The sequence below is a fragment of the Eucalyptus grandis genome, chromosome 1, assembly GCF_016545825.1.
Source record: "Eucalyptus grandis isolate ANBG69807.140 chromosome 1, ASM1654582v1, whole genome shotgun sequence".
Lineage (NCBI taxonomy): Eukaryota > Viridiplantae > Streptophyta > Magnoliopsida > Myrtales > Myrtaceae > Eucalyptus > Eucalyptus grandis.
This window is the reverse complement of record NC_052612.1, coordinates 15,453,069-15,473,105: the sequence shown is the minus strand read 5'-3', so window position 1 is coordinate 15,473,105 and position 20,037 is coordinate 15,453,069. Positions and strand designations below refer to the sequence as shown.

At 39.1% G+C, this 20,037-nt stretch overlaps 1 protein-coding gene across 1 annotated transcript; it reads right to left on the bottom strand.

Moving 5' to 3' along the window:
* Positions 1-18,471: 18,471 nt before the first annotated feature.
* On the bottom strand, positions 18,472-19,836 carry LOC120295706 (WRKY DNA-binding transcription factor 70-like). The gene is made up of 3 exons (XM_039317100.1): positions 19,754-19,836; positions 18,980-19,084; positions 18,472-18,703 (listed from the first exon to the last, which is right to left on the bottom strand). The coding sequence occupies exons 1-3, from the start codon at positions 19,834-19,836 to the stop codon at positions 18,472-18,474; spliced, it is 420 nt and encodes a 139-aa protein (XP_039173034.1).
* Positions 19,837-20,037: the final 201 nt, after the last annotated feature.

The following is a 20,037-nucleotide window of genomic DNA, read 5'->3' as shown; positions in this document are numbered from 1 at the left end:
ACACACTTTTCATCTGAGGCTTCATTACGGAGAACTTCCGGTGCCATCCATTGAGGCCAGAGAAAAAGAGAGAGAGAGATCGCAGGTCAAGTCAGCCAAGAATTATAATTTCAGATAGTTAAAGAGGAAAGTTACAAATGATGACTAATAAGAGTTATTGAAGAAATAGTAAGTAAAATTTTCATACCGTTCCCTTCCCAGTTTTTGTTGTGAGATATGCTTTAGATTTCAGACGTGACAGACCAAAATCACTCACCTAAATTACAATTTTAGCATATCATAAATGAGCTCATAAGCAAAAACCCATATATTGCATCTAAAAAAAGGGATATATCTTGAAACAGAAGGACGGAACTCTGTAATTGTAGCCACACCTTCACATTTCAATTCTTGTCAACTAAGAGATTCGAGGACTTCAAATCATGATGAATGATAGGTGGATTGTAATGATGCAGATAATTCACGCCCCTAGCCTGAAAAGTATCCAATTCAATAATTACACGTTAAAAGCAGCAAGATAACATACAAGAGATAGTAGAATTCAAATAACTGACAAACTCTGGAGGCCAAAAGTTCACGGGCCAAGCAGTCTCAGGAAGTTAGGAATGCTAAGGTTCAAGACACTCGTCTCAAATTTTTATCAGCATGAAAGTAAAATGTACATTTAAAAGATATCAACAAGAACAAAAAGAGGGCAATATAAAAAGGAGCAAAACAAACGCTGACAGGGAAACGGATGAAAAAAAAAACATTCAGGTGACCAAAATGTAAAACACTGCACCTACAACAAGAACAAAATGAGGGCGGTATAAAAAGGAGCAAAACAAATGCTCACTGAGAAACAGATGAAAAAAAAACATTCAGGTGACCAAAATGTAAAATACTGAACTTAGAAAACAATGGATTAAGTTACACGAATAAGAAGCAGATACTTACCACATCCAAAGCCATATGAACACGGCGTCTCCAATCCAACTTGGCTGTGTTCCTCTGCAGTAAGCAAAACAAACTTCCCTGCATCAACACACGTAACAACTGTTAGTTCCATAGAGACGGGATATTGACAGAAATTACAATCACTGAAAACTAATAAACCAGACATTACAACAAACTTTAACATGATGCACCATATAATCATTTTAGAGCCTTTTCGGAGTATGTCCTACTGGCATAATGAATAGCCAGACCCAAGATTAAAGAAAAACTACAGGCGAGAAAAGCATACTACTAATGACTCTTCAGGCATCGCTGAACTCCTATAAAATCCCTTCCGTCACACCGTCAGACAGAGAGAGAGAGAAAAGAGAAAGCGAGAAATTACCTGGACAAGCCGGTGCCGGATCTGCAGCCAGAAGGGGGGCGCGGTGGTTCGCCGGTCACGCAGTGGTTCGCTGTCGAAGAGAGGGAGGGCAGACAGAGACACGAGAGAGAGAAAGAGTAAGGGACGGACGAGTCGGGGCCGGAACTGGAGCCAGAGGGGCAGCGCGGTGGTTCGCCGGTCGGAAAGAGGGAGGGCAGAGAGAGAGAAGGAGGTCGCACGCCGGTCGGTTGCTCGCGGTCGTCTCGCCGGTATCCTCCTGGTTCGTTGGTTGCTCGCGGTGGTTCGCCGGTCAGAAAAAGCGAGGGTAGAGAGAGAGGGAGTTCGTCGGGGAGAGAGAGCGAGGGTAGAGAAAAAGGCGCAAAGAAAGAACCCGCGACAGAAAACCCTTTTCTCCAGAGCTACAGTACACGAAAGTTTTCAAAATGGGCGCTTGAAATTGTGGGTCCCACACGGACACGTTTCGCGCTCCCACCGCCTTCTTGTTTGCCAGGCTGGAGCGTGAGACGTACCTAATATTTTCTCCGGTCTTGGTCGTTTTGAAATTCGTCAACGCGCATGTCGTCGAGTGGATGATATGATTGCCAGAGGCCAAAACTGTCGAAGTGAACGGTACGAATCACTTTGCCTTTTTCTCGGTTGCGTGCAGGAAGCAACTGATGCTGGAAAAATTCTCCACGAAATGTAGTGTTTATAAAAGTGCTTTTGTGCACAATTTTCTCCGTCTACGCACGCCAAAGAATCTCCACGACAAAATTTACTGTTTATAAACGTGCTTTTGTGCGCAGTTTCCTGTGCCTCCACGCACGAAAAAATCTTCACGACAAAATTTACTATTTACGAAAGTGCTTTTATGCACAATTTTCTCCGCCTTGTTGACGCCACATAAGTCTCGCCACACGTATCTACTTTTGTCCATAATTTTCAAGTCGTCTCATGCTAACGTCACATGGGTGACGTGTGAATCCTTCATTAGGAGGGTCGGCTAGCTAGCTAGGGTTTTGCTCTTCAGGTTGGGTTGGATTTTCTTGAGTGCTCCTTCCTTGAAGATCCTGAGCTGGGACTCCCAGCAAAGTCAATGAATAGGCACGTGACTAGAGTAAGCTATAAGTCATTGTTGATGGCTATAAGAAACGCTGTCAATAGTGTTTTACGGTAATGACCATTGATAAGTTGTGATAATAGATGATATGGTTAATGATTGTCAATAAGGATATTGATTAAATGAGTCAAATGAATTACCAATCAAAACGCCGCAAAAAGATTGGATACTTAGAGGGTATTGGGATGTAGATTTAAATTTTCAAATTTGAAATCACTAATGAGTTGAGCTACAAAGACCAATAAATCATGGAGATAAATGATCAAAACGCAACTTTAAAGGAGCAATCACTTGAACAAGATCGTGGTATTATTAGAGTATGGGCACAAAATTCTCGAAGATGTAGAGACACGGAGACATGGCTACTACAACAGGAGAATTGCTCTTACATGGTTATGGCATGAACGGTATATATACCATCGTTAAATCTACTGGAGAACTTGCGAGCGCACAAAAGAAAAAATGTTATCTTGCAATTACTCTTCAATTGATGCATCATAGTTTTAATTTTCAGACTCGTGTCATAGATTAAATTCTAGTGTGTTTTTTAGCTATAGGTTTCAGATTTCCGTCATCACTTAAATTCCAGCGTTGCCTCTTTATGTTCTCGAACTTTGTTGTCAATTAATTCCAACATAATTTGTATACATTTAGTTCTATCCATAGTGGCTACATTCTCAAGTTTTGTCAATATAGTTTGTGTACGTTCAATTCCGTTTAAAGTGAAGTTATTGATTATCTTATCAATAATAAAAGAATACTTTGCACATAATTGGTAATATCCGAGCTAGTGCTTACCTCAGTGAAAAAATTTCAAGCTCAATGAGTCCTCTAGAGATTTCAGCTCGAGACAATGACGTTGGGTTTCATCAGGCACCGGGCCTGCTTTGGTCTGAATACGCATTTGGGGCCTTTCATCTCTCTCGCTCAATCTCAGTATTAATAGTTCTGACGTCACTCCTTCATCTCCCCACTCTGTAAAACCCGAGAGGTCGATCCTCTCTCTCTCTCTCTCCACTCGCCCTCCAAACGTCCGATCCTCTCCCCCTCTTCCTCCCTCTCTCCATCCGTTGATCCATCCAATCCAGCGGTCGATTTCTCCATCTCCTGCACATCGCGCGCGTCGTCTTTCTTCTCACCCGGCTCGAGAATCATATTGCCGCGAGTGCTTGATTTTGAGACTCTGATTATCTGGGGCCCGTGAGTGAGGGAGAGTGGAACCCGAGTGGTCCATTAAGGTTGGCGGGTTTCGGGGTCTTATAAATGGCGGATACACCGGGTATCCACCAGGTGAAAGACGGTTCCTTTGTCTAAGGGAGAGGGGGGTGCGAATGGAAATTATCATCTTAAATCTACCATCACATCCAAATGTCGCCACCGATTTTTTTCGAAATTATCAATATAATGATCATTTAGATGTTCATTATTTGAACCTACATCTTCACCAATACTTTTACTCTCGTAAGGAATAACAACCTTCTGATATTCATAATTTGAAGAAATTAACCGCCATTTTTAGATGCGGCGCAAAATTAAAATCGGACTTCAAGTTGATTTTTTTTTTCAGGAAATTAGGCCTTTAAATGGATATGCACATATTTAATAGCGATGAAGTTTCGATTTGTTTCTCCTTTTTTGTCATTATTCAAAATTCTCAACATGAACTCATGAAGTTACATTACGAGATGAACCATGGATGGGAATGCAACAAAGAACAAGGGAACAAGAACTCGCCATGCTTCTTTATTTCCAACACACAACACACAGCACACAGCACACTGGTGACACAACACAGGAACTTTCTTCTTTTCCTCGAAAGGAAGTGGCGCTCCAAGTCTTCAACGAGGCGACAGTGCTCGTAGCTCCCCTAAACGATGGTGCATGAGTTCTCGCTCGCCTTCTCGCCCCCCAACTCTTCAAGCTTGTACGTGTCCTTAAAGTTGTCGAACACCCATGTCAAAATTTTGTCCCGTTTCTGCCCCTGCAAAATCGATACATGTATTCTCTCATGCCGTGGAAGTGAGATTATGTAGGAAGGAATAAGGATGAGACGAATTAAAGACAATTGAATCGGATTATATCACGGTGATTCTGTCCACTTTTTTTTGGTTGATTTGATTCTGTCCACATGAGGTGGTGATTTCGTGCGTGTGTGTGATTTCGTGCCTTGAGGCTCTCTACCGGAGACCTCTGGACGGGGGTCTTGACGCGCTTTACCGTAGACTCGATGCTCTCGCTTCCCGTAGAGCCCTCGGACATGCAACATGCGTTGCTCGGGACCGGCGAGACCTCATAGGACTCATCCCCGCTCGATAGGGATTGGCTGTCGCTGCTGAACGACCCAAGGACGCTGACGATCAGATCTCCCGCAAACAAGGGCTGCCATGGGTCATCGCCAGTTTGAGAGTGAGCGTCGAAGGCATCTCTGAGCTTCTTGGGATTTTGGCCATAAAGCTCCTGCATCTCGCGCTTGCGGCTGGAGGAGAGGCTCTCAGGCCAAGCGGAATGCTCCATTGATGAGAGAGGTCTTGTGCTTTGCTTTTGTGATGAGGGAGGAAAGTGAAGAAAGAGAGCGAGAGATAGTGGCTTTTTGACAAAGACAAAAGGGCTCAGGGTCATGTGCGAAAGAGGCGAGGAAGAAGCGCGTTGGGGCGAAAGTTCCTTGTCTTGTGCTTTGCTTTGTGATGAGGGAGGAAAGTGAAGAAAGAGAGAGAGGGAGAGAGAGAGTGGCTTTTTGACAAAGACAAAAGGGCTCCGGGTCATGTGTGAAAGAGGCGAGGAAGAAGCGCGTGGAGGTGGGGCGAAAGTTCCTTGTCATGGGGGATCTATAGCCATCTCCACGCGCTAAGTGGGAGGTGGTGCGAAGGTTCCATGTCCCGCGGGATCTAGGCAAGTTACGAGCAGCTAGGTTGATCGCAAATGATACAATGATACATGGTAAATCCCCTTTTTAGAAAAAAACGAACATATTGTCTTATTAGTATTGTTATTGGGGCAAAATTTAGAGAAGAATTTAAAGTGAAAGCGTTTTCTCAAGAAAAAAAAAAAGAAGGAAAAATTTGAAGTCGACCTTATCTAAAACAATAATTTGGAGTGACAAATTTAATTTCAAATAAAGCACCAAACTTATTGAGCAAATCTTAATGTAATTAATGACATTTTTGTTCAAAATCCTTTTTTTTTATTTCTTTTTTTCTCAAGAATAACTGCATTACACGAGTATCAATATGAGATTTTTGGCGATGTCCAAAATTTAATTTTAAGTAAAATATCATAAATGTATCATGTGTGTATTAGTATGTTTGGACCAATTTGTGAATTTTTGAGAGAGAGACCACATCTTTAATAAGGGGTGGTCCGGTCATTCTCTTTCGAAGATGGAGGTTTCTAAGGAACAATTGGTAAAATGAGGATACTGCATGCTCATGAAATACTTGGGGAATTGTCCCCGGCAAGGAGAATGCATAGGAATATCCCTTGATCTTCCTCTTGTGTAAGGTGATCCCAGTACAAGAGGAGAGATGAACATACACTCAAACATTGGCTGAATATGATAATTCCAAACATGACCATCATAACAAGTATACATTGCAAGTTATATAGACATCAAAACCAAGATTTAAAGATAAAAATAAAATGAAGAATCTGCTAGTCCATGAATCAAAATTGCTAGGTTCAACCTTAAAATGCATGTTGAGATTCGCATAAATTGCGTGTAACAAAAAACAACATGTGGGGATGCAAATTGGAGTCTTGTTTTCGGTAATATTTGTAAAAGGAAAAAAGAAAGAAGAAAAGACAAAAACTAAAAACACCCTTTTTATATTTTTTGAGTAAATTGGCCCTTGCATATATCATTTCCCTCATTTGTGGCTCTGCGTCTAACCCGACGGCCGCGAGGAGCGGTGGCAAGGGAAAAGGCAGTGGCTTTCCTTGATGGGCTGCCGCAGCCACCTCCGCTAGTGGCCTCGCTGGATGGGAATGTTGGGTTGGAGAACAATTTGGGGGGGGGTGCTAGAGGTGGTTTGGAGAGGAGGGTCGAAGCGGAGATGGATGGGAAGGACCGTCGGGTGCTCGTTGAGAAGGTAATTGAGCTCGAAAGCTGAGGTGAATTCGATAGATATTGTTGGTTGTGGCTTATTGCATTTTTAACCATTTTCTAAGGCTTGTAGTAGTTAGTTTACCTCAGCTTAATGGGTTCTTGGATATCAGTTGCGCTAGAATGGTTAGATTTTGTTGTATTTGACCGAATGCAGCACCTTGTCCATAGTTGAGTTCGTAGAGAGAGAGAGAGAGAGAGAGAGAGAGAGAGAGAGAGAGAGAGAGAGAGAGAGAGAGAGAGAGAGAGAGAGGAGTGTTTAAGGAATAGGATAAATATTTTTCGAGACAAAACGAGCATACTATGTTTTGACGCCATGCTTGTTCCTTAGAGTGTATGAGCTATTCTGGGTTGGTAGTTGCTTCTTGCAATAGTATTATAATGCTCTATGCATCTGTTCGTTGGATGGAAATTTTGTCATGTGTAATTTACCTACTCGAGTAAATAGAGCATGAGATGCAGTTTGGGATAGGTGGGCTCATTACTTGAGTAACATCCAATTCATCGACCAGTCAAACCCTCCTAGGGAGGTATTATGCTCCTTTCTATGCAGCGAGACTTTCAGACATTAATAGATGATGAGAAAAATGAGATGGCGCAGGATCGCCTCTTTGTTTTCTACAATTCAAAAAGCATCTCGTCCAGGCAAGTGCACAACATGGGACATGGAGGTCATGGATGCCATAAAGTGCGCAGGTTGTCCTAAGATGACTTGTTAATACGTTGTTAGTTTTTAAATGGACTTGGCAGTTTGGTAGTTATGAGACTTATCAAGCTACTTCAGGGAAAACTACCCTTGAATCATTTTATGTAAATTACCATTTCGTACAAGCAGGTTAGTAGGAATCCCAAAAGTATTTTGGGGGAGGTTTGGGGTTCTTTGGAATATGTCAAAGTGTGGGGCAAGATAAGCCTCTCAAATACGGCTTAAATGGCAACTGATTTGTGGCTCGATTCCGCTGAGATGAACATGCAATATGTTGCTTAATACTCAACACTTCTCATTTGATTATTTATTATGATTTTTTTTTTTGCATCAATTGTTGGAAGAATTGTGTCTTTTATTTTGGATGATGGCGTTGTTGTTTCTTGGTGAGGTTCACAGTGGAAGTGTACTTTTGTCAACATTTGGATGTGCAATTGCCACAAAGTCTCATGTTTATCTATATATGTAGTGTTGAATTTGGTTAAGCAGTTGACATTTAGGAATTGAATTCCCTGAAAATCTTATATACTGAGATCTAGCAATCGTTTTAAACCTAAATAGAAGTCTTTTGGCGGCTATTTGATTACCGTATAATATGGGGCTGCTTCTGATCGACAAAAAGGAGTGGAATCTGAACTTTGAAGAGTTAGGTCAAGCATTATCAGAAGCACAATAGCTCGTCCAACGAGACCAATCAGCACATCTGATTGCAATGTTTGAAGCTGAGAAGAAAGAGGAAAATCTGAGGAAAGCTTTGGCTTTTGAAAGGCAGTGCATGGCAGATGTATGTTACTTCTTGCTAATGGTCTTGCGATTTCAATTTTCTCTTATTTGAATGCTCTAGATTTTGCATTGCATTTTAACTATCTTATATTTTGGAAATAGAGTCAACTAATGACACGCTATCTACTGAATTTGTGTTGCTAAAATTTCATTCATGGGCATTAGGGATTGCTATATCAAATAATTTAACGGTATAACAAACTCAATTGCAAGATGATTCTTCTATGATCTGGCATAACGATCGTACTCCTAGTGGAGAACTCTTGCTAGAGCACTAGTTTGATTCCGATTGCCAAATTATGAGTTGCTATTCATGTTAGATTTCTGGAGACATAAGGGCTGCGCATGACAAAATTTCTGAAACAAAAACTGATTTCTGGCCAGAAATCAATTTCTTAATTTCTATTTCCTGGACAAGTTTCTGAGCAAAGAAACTCGTTTGATAACGACTCAAAATTTTTATTTCTGAAACAGAAATCTGTTTAATAACAGAATAAAATTTCTATTTCTAGGAATAGAAATTAATTAGATAACAACATAGGAAATCCTCAAATACAAAATAATAGTCAAAATAATACTAATACATTACAAAAGTTGAAAATACAATTTCATGGAATTTCCGGCATATTATTATCCCTTGCCATTTTATTAGCAATTGTTTTCCTAAGCGTATTTATTTGGTTTCCCTTCTTGGTCAATGTATCATTTGCAAGCTCATCCTATGTAGGTTCGACATAAGTATGCGGAAGCATGAATATGGGTGCCATCAATGGCGCCTATATAGCCTTGTCATTTTATCAAAAACTAGTATTATACAAAATTATCAACAAAATAAAATTAATGGTGTAAAGGAATATATGAGAATTCTACCTTAAAGTAACGTTTATGGTTAGGAACCAATCGGGGAAGGTCGGTTTATTTTGATTCTCGAATTGAATCACCCAGCTTGCTCATTCCTAATTTCTTTATTGTTGCTCAATGAACCTTTAATGGCCCTTGCATAGCAAAGAGAGAGATTCTCTTGAATCTCTTGCCTTCGAATTAAAATTCAAGATTGTGTAACAATCTAATTATTTTTATTTTGCAAGAATTTTGAATCCGTAAAAAAAATAAGATTAACTTTCTAGGCACGTTTTTTATTCATTTATTACGTAAGAACTTTTCTTCAACTGGCCATGCGCGTGCCTTTTCTAGGAGGAAAGAGCCCCATTGTTTTTTTTTTTTTTTTGGTAAAAAGAAAAGAGCCCTATTGTTTTTAAGTAAGCATTTAAGAACTTTGGTCGTTTTTGAAAATTGGGGACTCATTCGATTGCATTTCATCCTAAAGAGGAAGTTATCAAAAAAAAAAAAAAAAAATGCAAAAAAAAAAAAAAAAACACAAGCAAAATAAGAAAAGAAAATTATCAATAATTTGTGAAATTATGGTTATGAGTGAATTAAGTTAGCAAGAAAGCGCAATGTTCTTTTATCAGAAACTGAAAAGTTAAAAATTTCAGCTTCTGATTTCTTCAATTTCTCTATTTCTGGAATAGAAATCTGTTTCAGAAATAAAGAAATCAAATTGCGTTATCAAACGGATTTCTGTTCCAAATTTGTTCCGGGGAACAGAGAAACAGAGAAATCGAGAAACAGAAATTTTGTCATGCGCGCCCAAGATCTAAGGAAAGCCTTGGCTTTTGAAAGGCAATGTGTGGCAGGTGTATGCTACTTCTTGCTGATAGTCTTGCCATTTGAACTTTCGGTTATTTGAATGCTGTAGATTTTGCATTGTTTCTATTTTCACAGTCTTCTATTTTGGAAACAGTCAACTAATGACAAGCTGTCTATTGAATTTGTGTTGCCAAAATTTCGTTCATGGGCGGTAGGGATTGCTAAATCGCATAGTTAAAAGGTAAAACAAGCTCAATAGTGAGATAATTCTTCTATGATCTGAAATAAGCGTGGAGAACTCTTGCTGGAGTAGTAGTTTGCTTCCGATTGCCAAATTATGTGTTGCCATTCATGTTAGAATTCGGAAGACATAAAATTATGGGTATTTCTCTGTTTTTTTTTTTTTTTTTTCTGTTCTGTAAATATCTCGCCTAAGTTTGTTTGCTCTATTATAGTCCATTCTCATGCATAAGGAATCAAAAGTAGGCAGTGGGCTTAAAGTGCAGAATTTTCTCTTGACTATTGAGTCCAAATTGTTGCCGAGTGCCCCATTACAATATTTCATCCTCATGGACAAGGAATCAAATGTAGGCACCGGGATTGATCAAGTAGGAATTTTCTCTAAAATAGTTAAACTGAATTATTGCATTAGTGCTAGATCGCTTGTGTGAATATGTGTGTTCATCATGAGTATATTTAACTGTCTGCAGAGTCTATGATCAATGCCCTGCTTAATTAAGCACTTCTTGTATGTAGGACTTGTGTCTTTCTTTCTTTTTTGCCTTGTTTCTTTTCTCGTAATTGGTCTCTTATGTCTTAATAGAGTAGGACTTTTGTGAAAATGTTCAATTTTTCTATTTCTGTTGACACCTAAATTTTGGCGATTTGTTTAAGTATTTATTAATTGCAGCGGAGAATTATGGATTAATTTCTAACCCTTTAACAAAAACTTTTCGTTAGAATTGCATCATATATAGACATTAGGAGCATTTACGTCACTAGTTTTCATATTTATCAAAGAAATTTTACAAAAAAATTTAAATAAAAAATTCGAAATTTTAAAGAAAATAATAATATAGAAAAAGAAAAAAATCATTAAAAGTTATAAGAAAATCGAATGAGGCCGAGTAAAGGGCTTTTCTTCATCCGTGGGCTCATTGACCTATCTCTTTCCTTTTCTTCCTTTTGCACTTGGCCGACCCATCTCCTTTTATTTTAGCCCAGCCCATGCGTGAGTCTTCTTCCTCCCCTCACGCCAACCGCACTCCTGCAAAAGAAGAAGAAAAGAGAAACGTACAAACCAGGGGCGAGGCAGAGGATCGCGAGGTGAGAGGATCGCAAAGGCAGAGGATCGCGAGGTGAGAGGATCGCGAAGGCAGAGGACGGCATGATCCCAGGGTCGGAGATCAAGCGGCCGCGACGAGTTGGCGGTGGCGAAGCCATGCGCACCTGTCGTTGGCCAAACTTAAAAGGAAGAAAGCAAAGAGGGGATGAGGGGGTTTTTCACGGCTGTTTTTTTTGGTCAAGAGAGAACAAAGAGCACCCGAGGGCGAGCTTGAGAGGAGAGACGATTGGGGAGAGAGCGCTTCGCCATCGCCTAAAGTACGCCCGTTGCTCGCCATCCGAACCAGGTAGGCTTCCCACTTCTCTTCGAGGTCTCAGGCTGGAGCTCAAGGCCGACCTGTTCACTCGGCTTCACCGGTCCTCCATGAAAGCTCATAGATGTCCTAGTGCATGTTGATAGACGTCCAGGCTTGTGCTTGAGTCTACACCGGTACGAAGATCCTTCGTTTCTGTTGTGTAGGCTAACCGGTTGATGAAATGCTTGAAAGAAATTCGAGTCTGTGAGTATGTTGTGGCTGAAAATACTTGCTGTGCTCGCATCTGTTCGAGTGTGATATATGTCCCTTAGTGGATCTTGAGTGTTGCTAATGCATATTGTGTTGATCTTTACTCGGATTCGAGCCTCGAGTGAGCCCGTATGCCCTTTTTAGCTGCTACACACCCAAGTTTGACAAAATGTCTCAAAGAGAACCGAGAAACAACTGCTTTCAAACTCGATCCGATTTACGCTTGTTCATATATATGTTGGACCATGCCTATCTTTTATGTTTTCATCGCGATTTCTTGTGGTTTTCATGAAGTAATCATGTGTGTTTGACCTGGGGTGTTTGCATCTGAAAATGGTGTAGCAGCCCTCGGAGTTAGATGGCCGACGTTGATTTGCGTCGGTCGGGGTGGTTTGGTGTTAGAAGGGATGCTAAGTGCTTTGGTTATTGTTGTTGTTCGAATTAGTTTTGGTAAAGAAATAAATTTTGGTGAGGAGTGTCGCAAGGAAGGAGAAGACAGTCTTCGGGAGGGTTGAAGGCGTGCGAGAGCAAGCACGAAGGAGAAAAAGACCAAAAAAGAATAAAAAGAATAAAAGAAAGAGAAAAAAGAAAAGTATGGAAAAAAATGAAAAAGTTAAACAAAGTATTAAAAAAAGGAAGGAAAAGTTGGTCTTGGGAAGGAGGAATCGGAGGAGGGGAGTGTGCGGTGAGAAAAGACAAACGAAAGGATTTTTTTATTTTTTTAAATTTCGAAAATGATTTTTTTTATTTTTTATTTTTTTAAATCCAAAAGTGTTAGATCCGGATTTGGGTTGGGTCCATGGCCAGATTGGGTTTACGGTCCGAACCCATTTTATTGAAGTATAATAATATTAAATATTAAATATATATTAAAAATTCAAAAAAATTATTTTTTTAAATTAAAAATTTCAAAAAATGATAAAAATTCAAAAATTTTTCCGAAAATTCAAAAACTCAGAAAATGTTAAAGAATTTGACTTTTTTTTTTTAAAAAAAAAATTAAATTAAATTAAAATTTTCGAAAATCCAAAAATAATGGGGTTTGGTTAGGAATTGCTATGTATTGTCGTTTTAGTGTAATTAGGCCTTAATTTTCTTGTATGTTGTTTTTATCGCATGTTTAATTTGTGTGTTTTGTGTTTAATTTTAGGGCAAATAGGATCTTGATAATTATAATTATTACTTTATTGATTGCGCACCCGCATGCTCACCTATTATGTTAGTAGATATGTATGAAATCAATCCAAATTGCCTTATGAAAATCATTTTGTTAAAATGAACAAGATTAGGTACCGAAAGGGTACTAATTAGTCAATTAGTGTAATCAAGTCCCCGACCCTAGATTCTCTGGTTGCGTAGGAAATGAGGTACACTCCCATGCCTCACATGGTTTTTAGCCGACCCCAATAGGTTAGTGGCAACTCCTTTTGTGCAAAATTCATAAAAAAATATCACAATGTCACGGGTATAGGCTTGGGAGAGCCCGCGCCTAATCATAGGCCTTAGGCCTGTCCTTTAGACAATACTCTTGAACCTATTCCCTCCCCCGAGGGTAGGTTGCGACAATTTCCAGACAATTTTATTGACTATATGTAGCCAACTCAAGCATATAAATCAACAGTTTGTGTTGGCTTGATTGGAGGGTGGATTAGTCACTCTGGTTGATCGTGTTAATTTGGTGGTTGATGAAAGTGCTCTACCGATTCTCAAAAAAAGTTCAAGATCTTTGTCCTTGCTTTTTATTTTCATGAATTATTGATGAATATCTTCTTGTGCCAAAAAGGTTAACAAGAGCGCTATTTTAGCTTTTTTTTTTTTTGGTTTTTGTGGGATTATGGTATAATTTGGCAAGAGCTTGCTCTTTTCATTCAATTGAATTTTCAGTTTTTTGGCAACAAGTCACCATTTTCTTAAAAGTAAGCTTTGTAACTCCTCTGTAGAAGCCAAGTGTGAAAAGGAAAAGAAGTATTGCTTTTGGAAGCTTGTTTCATGCATTAGGGATTTATGCCATTGTGGATATTAATTGCTAGCCTCCCCTTCCCTACATTCTGACCCTTCTCAGACATGAAGGTATGTGATTGCACTGCGCACACATGGAGTTGCAGGCCATGCATAGGCATGTTTTAGACAAATTTATTTCTACGTTAAATATTAGATTGTTGACATTGGTTTAATATGGAGCGATGTGGGGCCATATTTTCCTATTTTAGTATAAAAAGTCGAGCGTTATCTTTGTTTCTTCCATTGCCAGAGTTGCACTGCAAATGGGAAGATGTAACGAGAGCCATCCCTCAACCTGATTGTTTGAATATATCTTCTCTCATGCGACCGCTGGTAGTGAATATGATTAGCATTTGAAGTCTTCCATATTTTTGTTACATAGATGAACTTCATTAATGCAGCTCGAGAAGGCTCTGCACAAAATACGTAATGAGCAGTAGTGAATAAAGCTTGATTCTAAGAAGAAGTTGGCTCAAGCAAGTGCTTTGACTATTGGAATTGAGGATAGGTCATTGTAGGTGAAAGAGAAGCTGCGCAACATTGATGCCAAGCTTTGGAGGTCAGCAGAAAAAGTTCACAATTGGACTTGAAGATGCAAGAGATGGAGACACACAAAAGCATACTTTGAAGGGAGCGTTTTGTCTTTGAAAACTGAGTATGCTCTTTTCAACCTGTGCATCTTTATGCATCGTGATGCATGATAACGTTGTTTACATTGCTATAGCTGTAAGAAATATTTAACAAGTGATGTTGCAAATCTGCCCCTTTTTGGCAGGCAGGAAGCACACGAGGCTGCGTGTTATAAACAGAGAGAATATTTACGAAACAGTGGGATCAAAAGTTGCAGGAAAGGGAAAAGAAGCTGTGTGAGGATAGGAGAATCCTTAAAGTGGAGGAGGAAAAGGCCAATGAAATTTACCAACTTCTTATGTAGAAGGAGATGGATCTTGAAGAAGCTTACAGAAACATGATGTCATCCAAATCAATGTTTTATGAGAAAGAGAAAGATATAAATTCAAGTATAGTAGACTTGGCTGCAAAAGAAAAGGTAAGTTCACTGTTCAGTGCTGCTGGTTCTCCCCTCAGTCTTTGCAAATCAACCTACATCATATATTTCCAATAGTCGTTTAGTTCACTTTTCAATTTGGTTGCAGGAAGTACAGTAAGAAGAAAGCATTATGAGATCAGAAGAGGAAAAGCTACTTGCATTGGAGAACAAGCTGAATCTGGAAGAGTGTGAGTAGGATGCATAATCTGTCTCTAGAAATTACTGTTTGATTATGTACTATAGAAATTTTTTGAAGATGGACTCTGATTTGATGGTTTTTCTACTTATGATCATTATTTTGTAATTCATCTTCTTGTTGGTGTTGGATCAGTTCTTTCTGGACAGAATAGCTTTATTATTTTGGCAAGTATAGTCCAACTAATTTATAAAATTGCTGTGCCTCATGCTTCTTGTCCTTGTCAATGATGCTGCTTATGATTCAACACAAATATGATTAGCTCAAAAGGCGTTTTCTTTGTGGAAAAGGGGAGATGTTCTTGTGCACTGAGGATTGATAATGCTTTTTTCCCTTTCATGTATCCATTTCATGTAGTGGTCAATTTTTAAATGAGTATATTTTTTTTTGTTAATACATTGCAAGAACTAATATTTCTTGCTAAATCACTCAATAGTTAATTGGATACACCCAGTCCCATGTTGCTTGGTGTGGTGAATGTTGGATATTAGGTCCTGCACAGAATAATGCAGAAGTAGTACTGGGAAGTAGAAAGAACTCTTATTGAATCACTTATTTTGTGAATAAAGTCAATGAACATTTTTATGCATAGGGGTTTCCTTCCATGTTTGTGTGTTGATCGTTCTGTCTTTTGGGGTCATTTGGGAGCTTTACTGTGGTTGCCCTATGTGTTATTTTCTATTCACCTTTGTTTTGATTGATTTTATTTAGGTAAGTTTTATCATGATAGTTTCCACTTTAAATGATTGGATTGGATGGGATGATATGGCGTGTTATAGCTCATGTCTAGCAGTGTAGATTTGATTCCTGCTTGCTGTGCAGGTGGAGATCCAGAAACTTGTTGATGAGCTTAAGGCCACCTTGGATGGTAAAATGCTCAGCTTTGAGACTGAATAGGAAGAGAGGAGGAAATCTCTTGACAAGGAATTGAAAACCAAGATAGAAGAAATTGAGCGGAAGAAAGTTGAAATAAACCAAAGAACAGAAGTTGGCAAAGCGAGAGTCTGCTGTGGATGCAAAGACAGGGAGATTTAAAAAGAAAGATGAGGACCTTGAGTCAATGTTGAAAATATTAAAAGAGAAGGAGAAGTCCATGAAAGCTGAGGAGAAGAAAATTGTGATTCTAGGTCTTTTTTGTAAAATTAGAAGGACTGGAGCTGATATTGTTAGAAGCAGAAAGAAGGATAAATTGCTTTGGAGTAGGTTGTTCATTTCCTGGCTTGCAGTTTTGCATCCAAATGTCACCTATTTTTTTAGTGCAGTTGTTCTCATTGGATTTGAGTCCCAATTTTGCAGATGTGCTTTGTTCATCGAAGCATTGGCAATTGGAACATCGAACTGTCTTGGTTGAAGCAGACCACTAAGGGAAGTGATTTTCATAAGTGTTTGTTGATGCTACTATGGAGTTGTCACATTTATCAGTGGAGAGCCAGGAACCCCAAGCTGCATTCAATCTCTTCCTCTTGTTGATGATGCAATTCAAACTGTGAGATTCACAGTAAAACACTGCTTCGAAGGATGTAGGGACTCTCGAAGTAGAATCACCTTTGAGTTGCATCTGAGATTTATGTGCTGCGGATAAGTGGTTCAGTGGACGAGAGCTCCCTTATATTTATGGACCTCTAGATCAGTGGTGTCCATTGTGCAGCAGCTATAGTTGATGATTTAGATTTTAAAAGGGTGTGTATATGTTGGATATGTGGTGGCTCTGGTATATTCTGATTGAAGAATTTGAACTTTCTGCTTCTTGGCCCTTGATGTAATTGGTTCATTTTAATCAATAGAAAGTCGGTTTGCCGCAAAATTCTCATTTGCAGATAATTAGCGATGTTTACTGTGTAAGTTTGACTTGATTGTAACGATGCATATTCGCACCTTCTTTCCTGGAAGTGGTGTGTATTTGGTGTTAGAGGATATATAAAACCCTCTAATAACAAAATATTTTTCAACAATGAAATATTATTACACTAGCTACAATATAGCTCCTTTTCTCCTGAACAAGCTGCCGCATAGGATAAATAGTTTCAAGGAAACTCATTCTAGCAAACACCTCTCACGTTATTCAAGAAACCTACACCGAAATCAACATTGAAGTTCATGATCCAACAGATCATCAAACTCAGACCCCACAATCATATCACATCTACAAGACCTAAATATCACATCCCCTTGATCTAACGACAGGGCTTAAATCCCCCCCAGCAGATTCCAAGACGGCGTAGTAATCAGACAATGTGAATTGATTGTTGTTGTTACTATTGTCGTCATCCCCGTGGCTGCGGGGATTCACATCATACGTACTGGGTAACCTTTGCTCATGGTTCACTGATGAGAAAGTAGAAGAAAAGAGATGGGGTGGTTGTTGTTGGCTTGCTTGGCAATGAGGTTAGTGTTGCCACTGAAGAGGATCGAGGGACGATTGTGGGGATTCGACGACGATGGGGTTTCCACGAGTGGGGTGGCCGTAGTATACGGTCTTGTAAACGGGTGGGTCATTCTGCATCTTTTGGACTTCTTTGGTTGCTAGACATCCTTGGTCGAATCTGAAAGCCCACCAGAAGTAGTGCCTGCAAGTGGCCCCACTCACGGCTTTAATCATAAGCAGTAACGCATTAATGATCACTTAATTGAAGATTTTGGGGTTTGGAGGCTTCAAATCCAAAAAATAACCTGAAAAAAATGATCACATCTGATGGTAGACGATAAAAAGAAATAATGTGCTTGTTTCAATTAGATTAAGAATTATGTCGTATTATGGTAAGATGAAGTTAAACTTTAGCAAATTAAAGAATGACCTCCTTAAATTATAACATGTCAAGGGGCAACGACCTTCTAATTATCTACTTAATCGTTCATCATGAGAGAAGCATAAATAGTTTAGCCAACTTGATAGAATGGATGTGTTTGCTATTAATTTGAAGCCACGAATTATCGTAAGAATTCCCACGCTATATATGTATCAGACATAAGCAATAATTTCTCTCTACTTTATGAATATGAATATGCATATATTGTTTGTGAAGTACCTGGGAATTCACAATTGAGAATCGATTTCTGAACATATTCCCTCCATAAGTACCTGTTGTCGATCAATATATGGTCCAGTCTTGTCTGTGTAACCGAAGTTTTTCTACAGAAAAATGAGTAATTCGCACTTCATGTTAGAATTATTTAGATCCATATTTATCTCTTAACTAATAACAAAACAAATAAAAAACATGTATGAGAAAGTACTGAAAATGGATGTATCATTTGGTGAAGTACTCGGGTAATTCGGAGTTGAAAATCAACTTCTGATCATATTTCCTCCATTGATGCCCGTCATTGATCAATTATGGTCTAGCCTTGTCCACGTATCTTAAGTCCTTCTATTCAAAAGTGAGTAATTCTCATTTTATGATAGAATTATATATATATGTTAAGCCTCTTTCATCCTCTGCCCAATAACAAAATAAATGAAATAGCAAAACAATCATTTCTATTCTCTGCAAGCTAGACAAGCTAGTTATATTCCAATCATCATCTGTCAATTCATGTCCCAAAATCATATTACTAATTAAACAATCTTTGTTTGTCTTCCATTTTTTCCTAAATTCTAAGAGATCTTTACACTGTCATTTTCGAACATGTGATGCTCGCCTTATATGTAATCGTTCTTCCCAAAAAAAAACCTTCATATGTGTTCTAAACTATGTGAAACTCCACTTGAATAGATAAATTACTTATCGTCTTGTTTGGGATTGAGGCTAGTGTTGAAACAGGCGAGGATGGAGGAGTCCCCAGGGCTTGATGAATCCAGGTTGATTGGGGGGCCTTTGAGGATGAGGTTCTCACAAGTGGGGTGGCCTCGGTATATGGTCCTGTAGACGGGCGAATCGTCCTTCATCTTTTGGACCTGCTTGGTTGCTTGACATCCCTGGTCGAACTTGTGATCGCACCTGTAGTATTCACTGCAAGTGCCCCTCAAACACAGCTTTAATCACAAGCAATAACACATTATTTGCTTAATTGTTCATAATGAGAGAAGCATAAATAATTTAGCCAAGTTGATAGACGCATGTGTTTCTTATTAAATTCGAAGACACGACTTACGGTAAAGATCCCCCATAATATTTGTTTTACACATCAAGCAAGAATTGATTTTTCTCTACTCTATCCAATATTTTTCTCAATATATGCATATATATGAGATATTTTTGGAAAAAGGTATATTATTTTTGAAGTACCTGATGAATTCAGAGTTGAGAATCCTTTTCTGACCATATTTCCTCCATTGGTGCCTGTCGTCAATCAAATTATGGTCCAGCCTTGTCCATGTATCTGAAGTCTTTCTGTGCAAACATGTGTAATTTTACATTTTATGTTAGAATTGCTAGACCTATTTATCTATATATATATATATATATATATATATATATATAGATATATATATATAATTTAGCTCCATGTAAAATCATTTTAATCCTCTGCCCAATAACAAGATAAATGAAATAACAAATAATTTACTTCTATTCTCTGCAAGTTAGACAAGCTTGTTATAATTCAATCACGATCTGTCAAGTTGTCTCCCAAAATCATATGAATGGTGAAACCATCTTTTCATGTCTTCTCATTATCCTAAATTCTAAGAGATCTTCACAATATCATTTTCAAACATGTGATGCTCACCTTAAATGTGATCATTCTTCCCAAAAAGAAACATGTGACAATCCCTATTTCCTAATTCTCTTGCCTCATCTCGCTCTCGATCACCTTTCAGCTGAGCTCTCATCTGCAGCCCTCTATCGTGGCATCACAGTCGCGGCATCAGCTCTGGCCCTCCCTCGCACTCACTGCCTCGTCACCCTCTTTACCTTTCGCTCTCGGTTGCCTCCGCTTATGTAGTGATCGTCGTGTCCAATTTATGAACAGCAAAGCAATCTTTTCAAGTCTTTGTTCTTCCTAAGTTCTAAGAGATCTGTCCACTTACATGAAAAACACGAATTTCTGTGCTTAGTTACCTTCTTTTGCAGATTCCGCGGCGATCTCTAGGGACCGAGGTCTCACTGCTCTCCTTAGAGTCCTCGGACTCGACGCAGGCCATGAGCGGGACCTGCGAGACCTCGTTGGGCTTGGCGTGGGTCAGCAACGAGAGGGTTTGTTAGAATGATTTGATGACATTGTGGACCAGATGTTCGGCGGACGCAGGGTGCCAGACGTCGCTGCCATCGCTGGGTTGAGAGAGGGCATTGAAGAGATCTTGGAGCTTCTTCACGGATTCCTGGCCATGGAGGAGTTCTTTCAT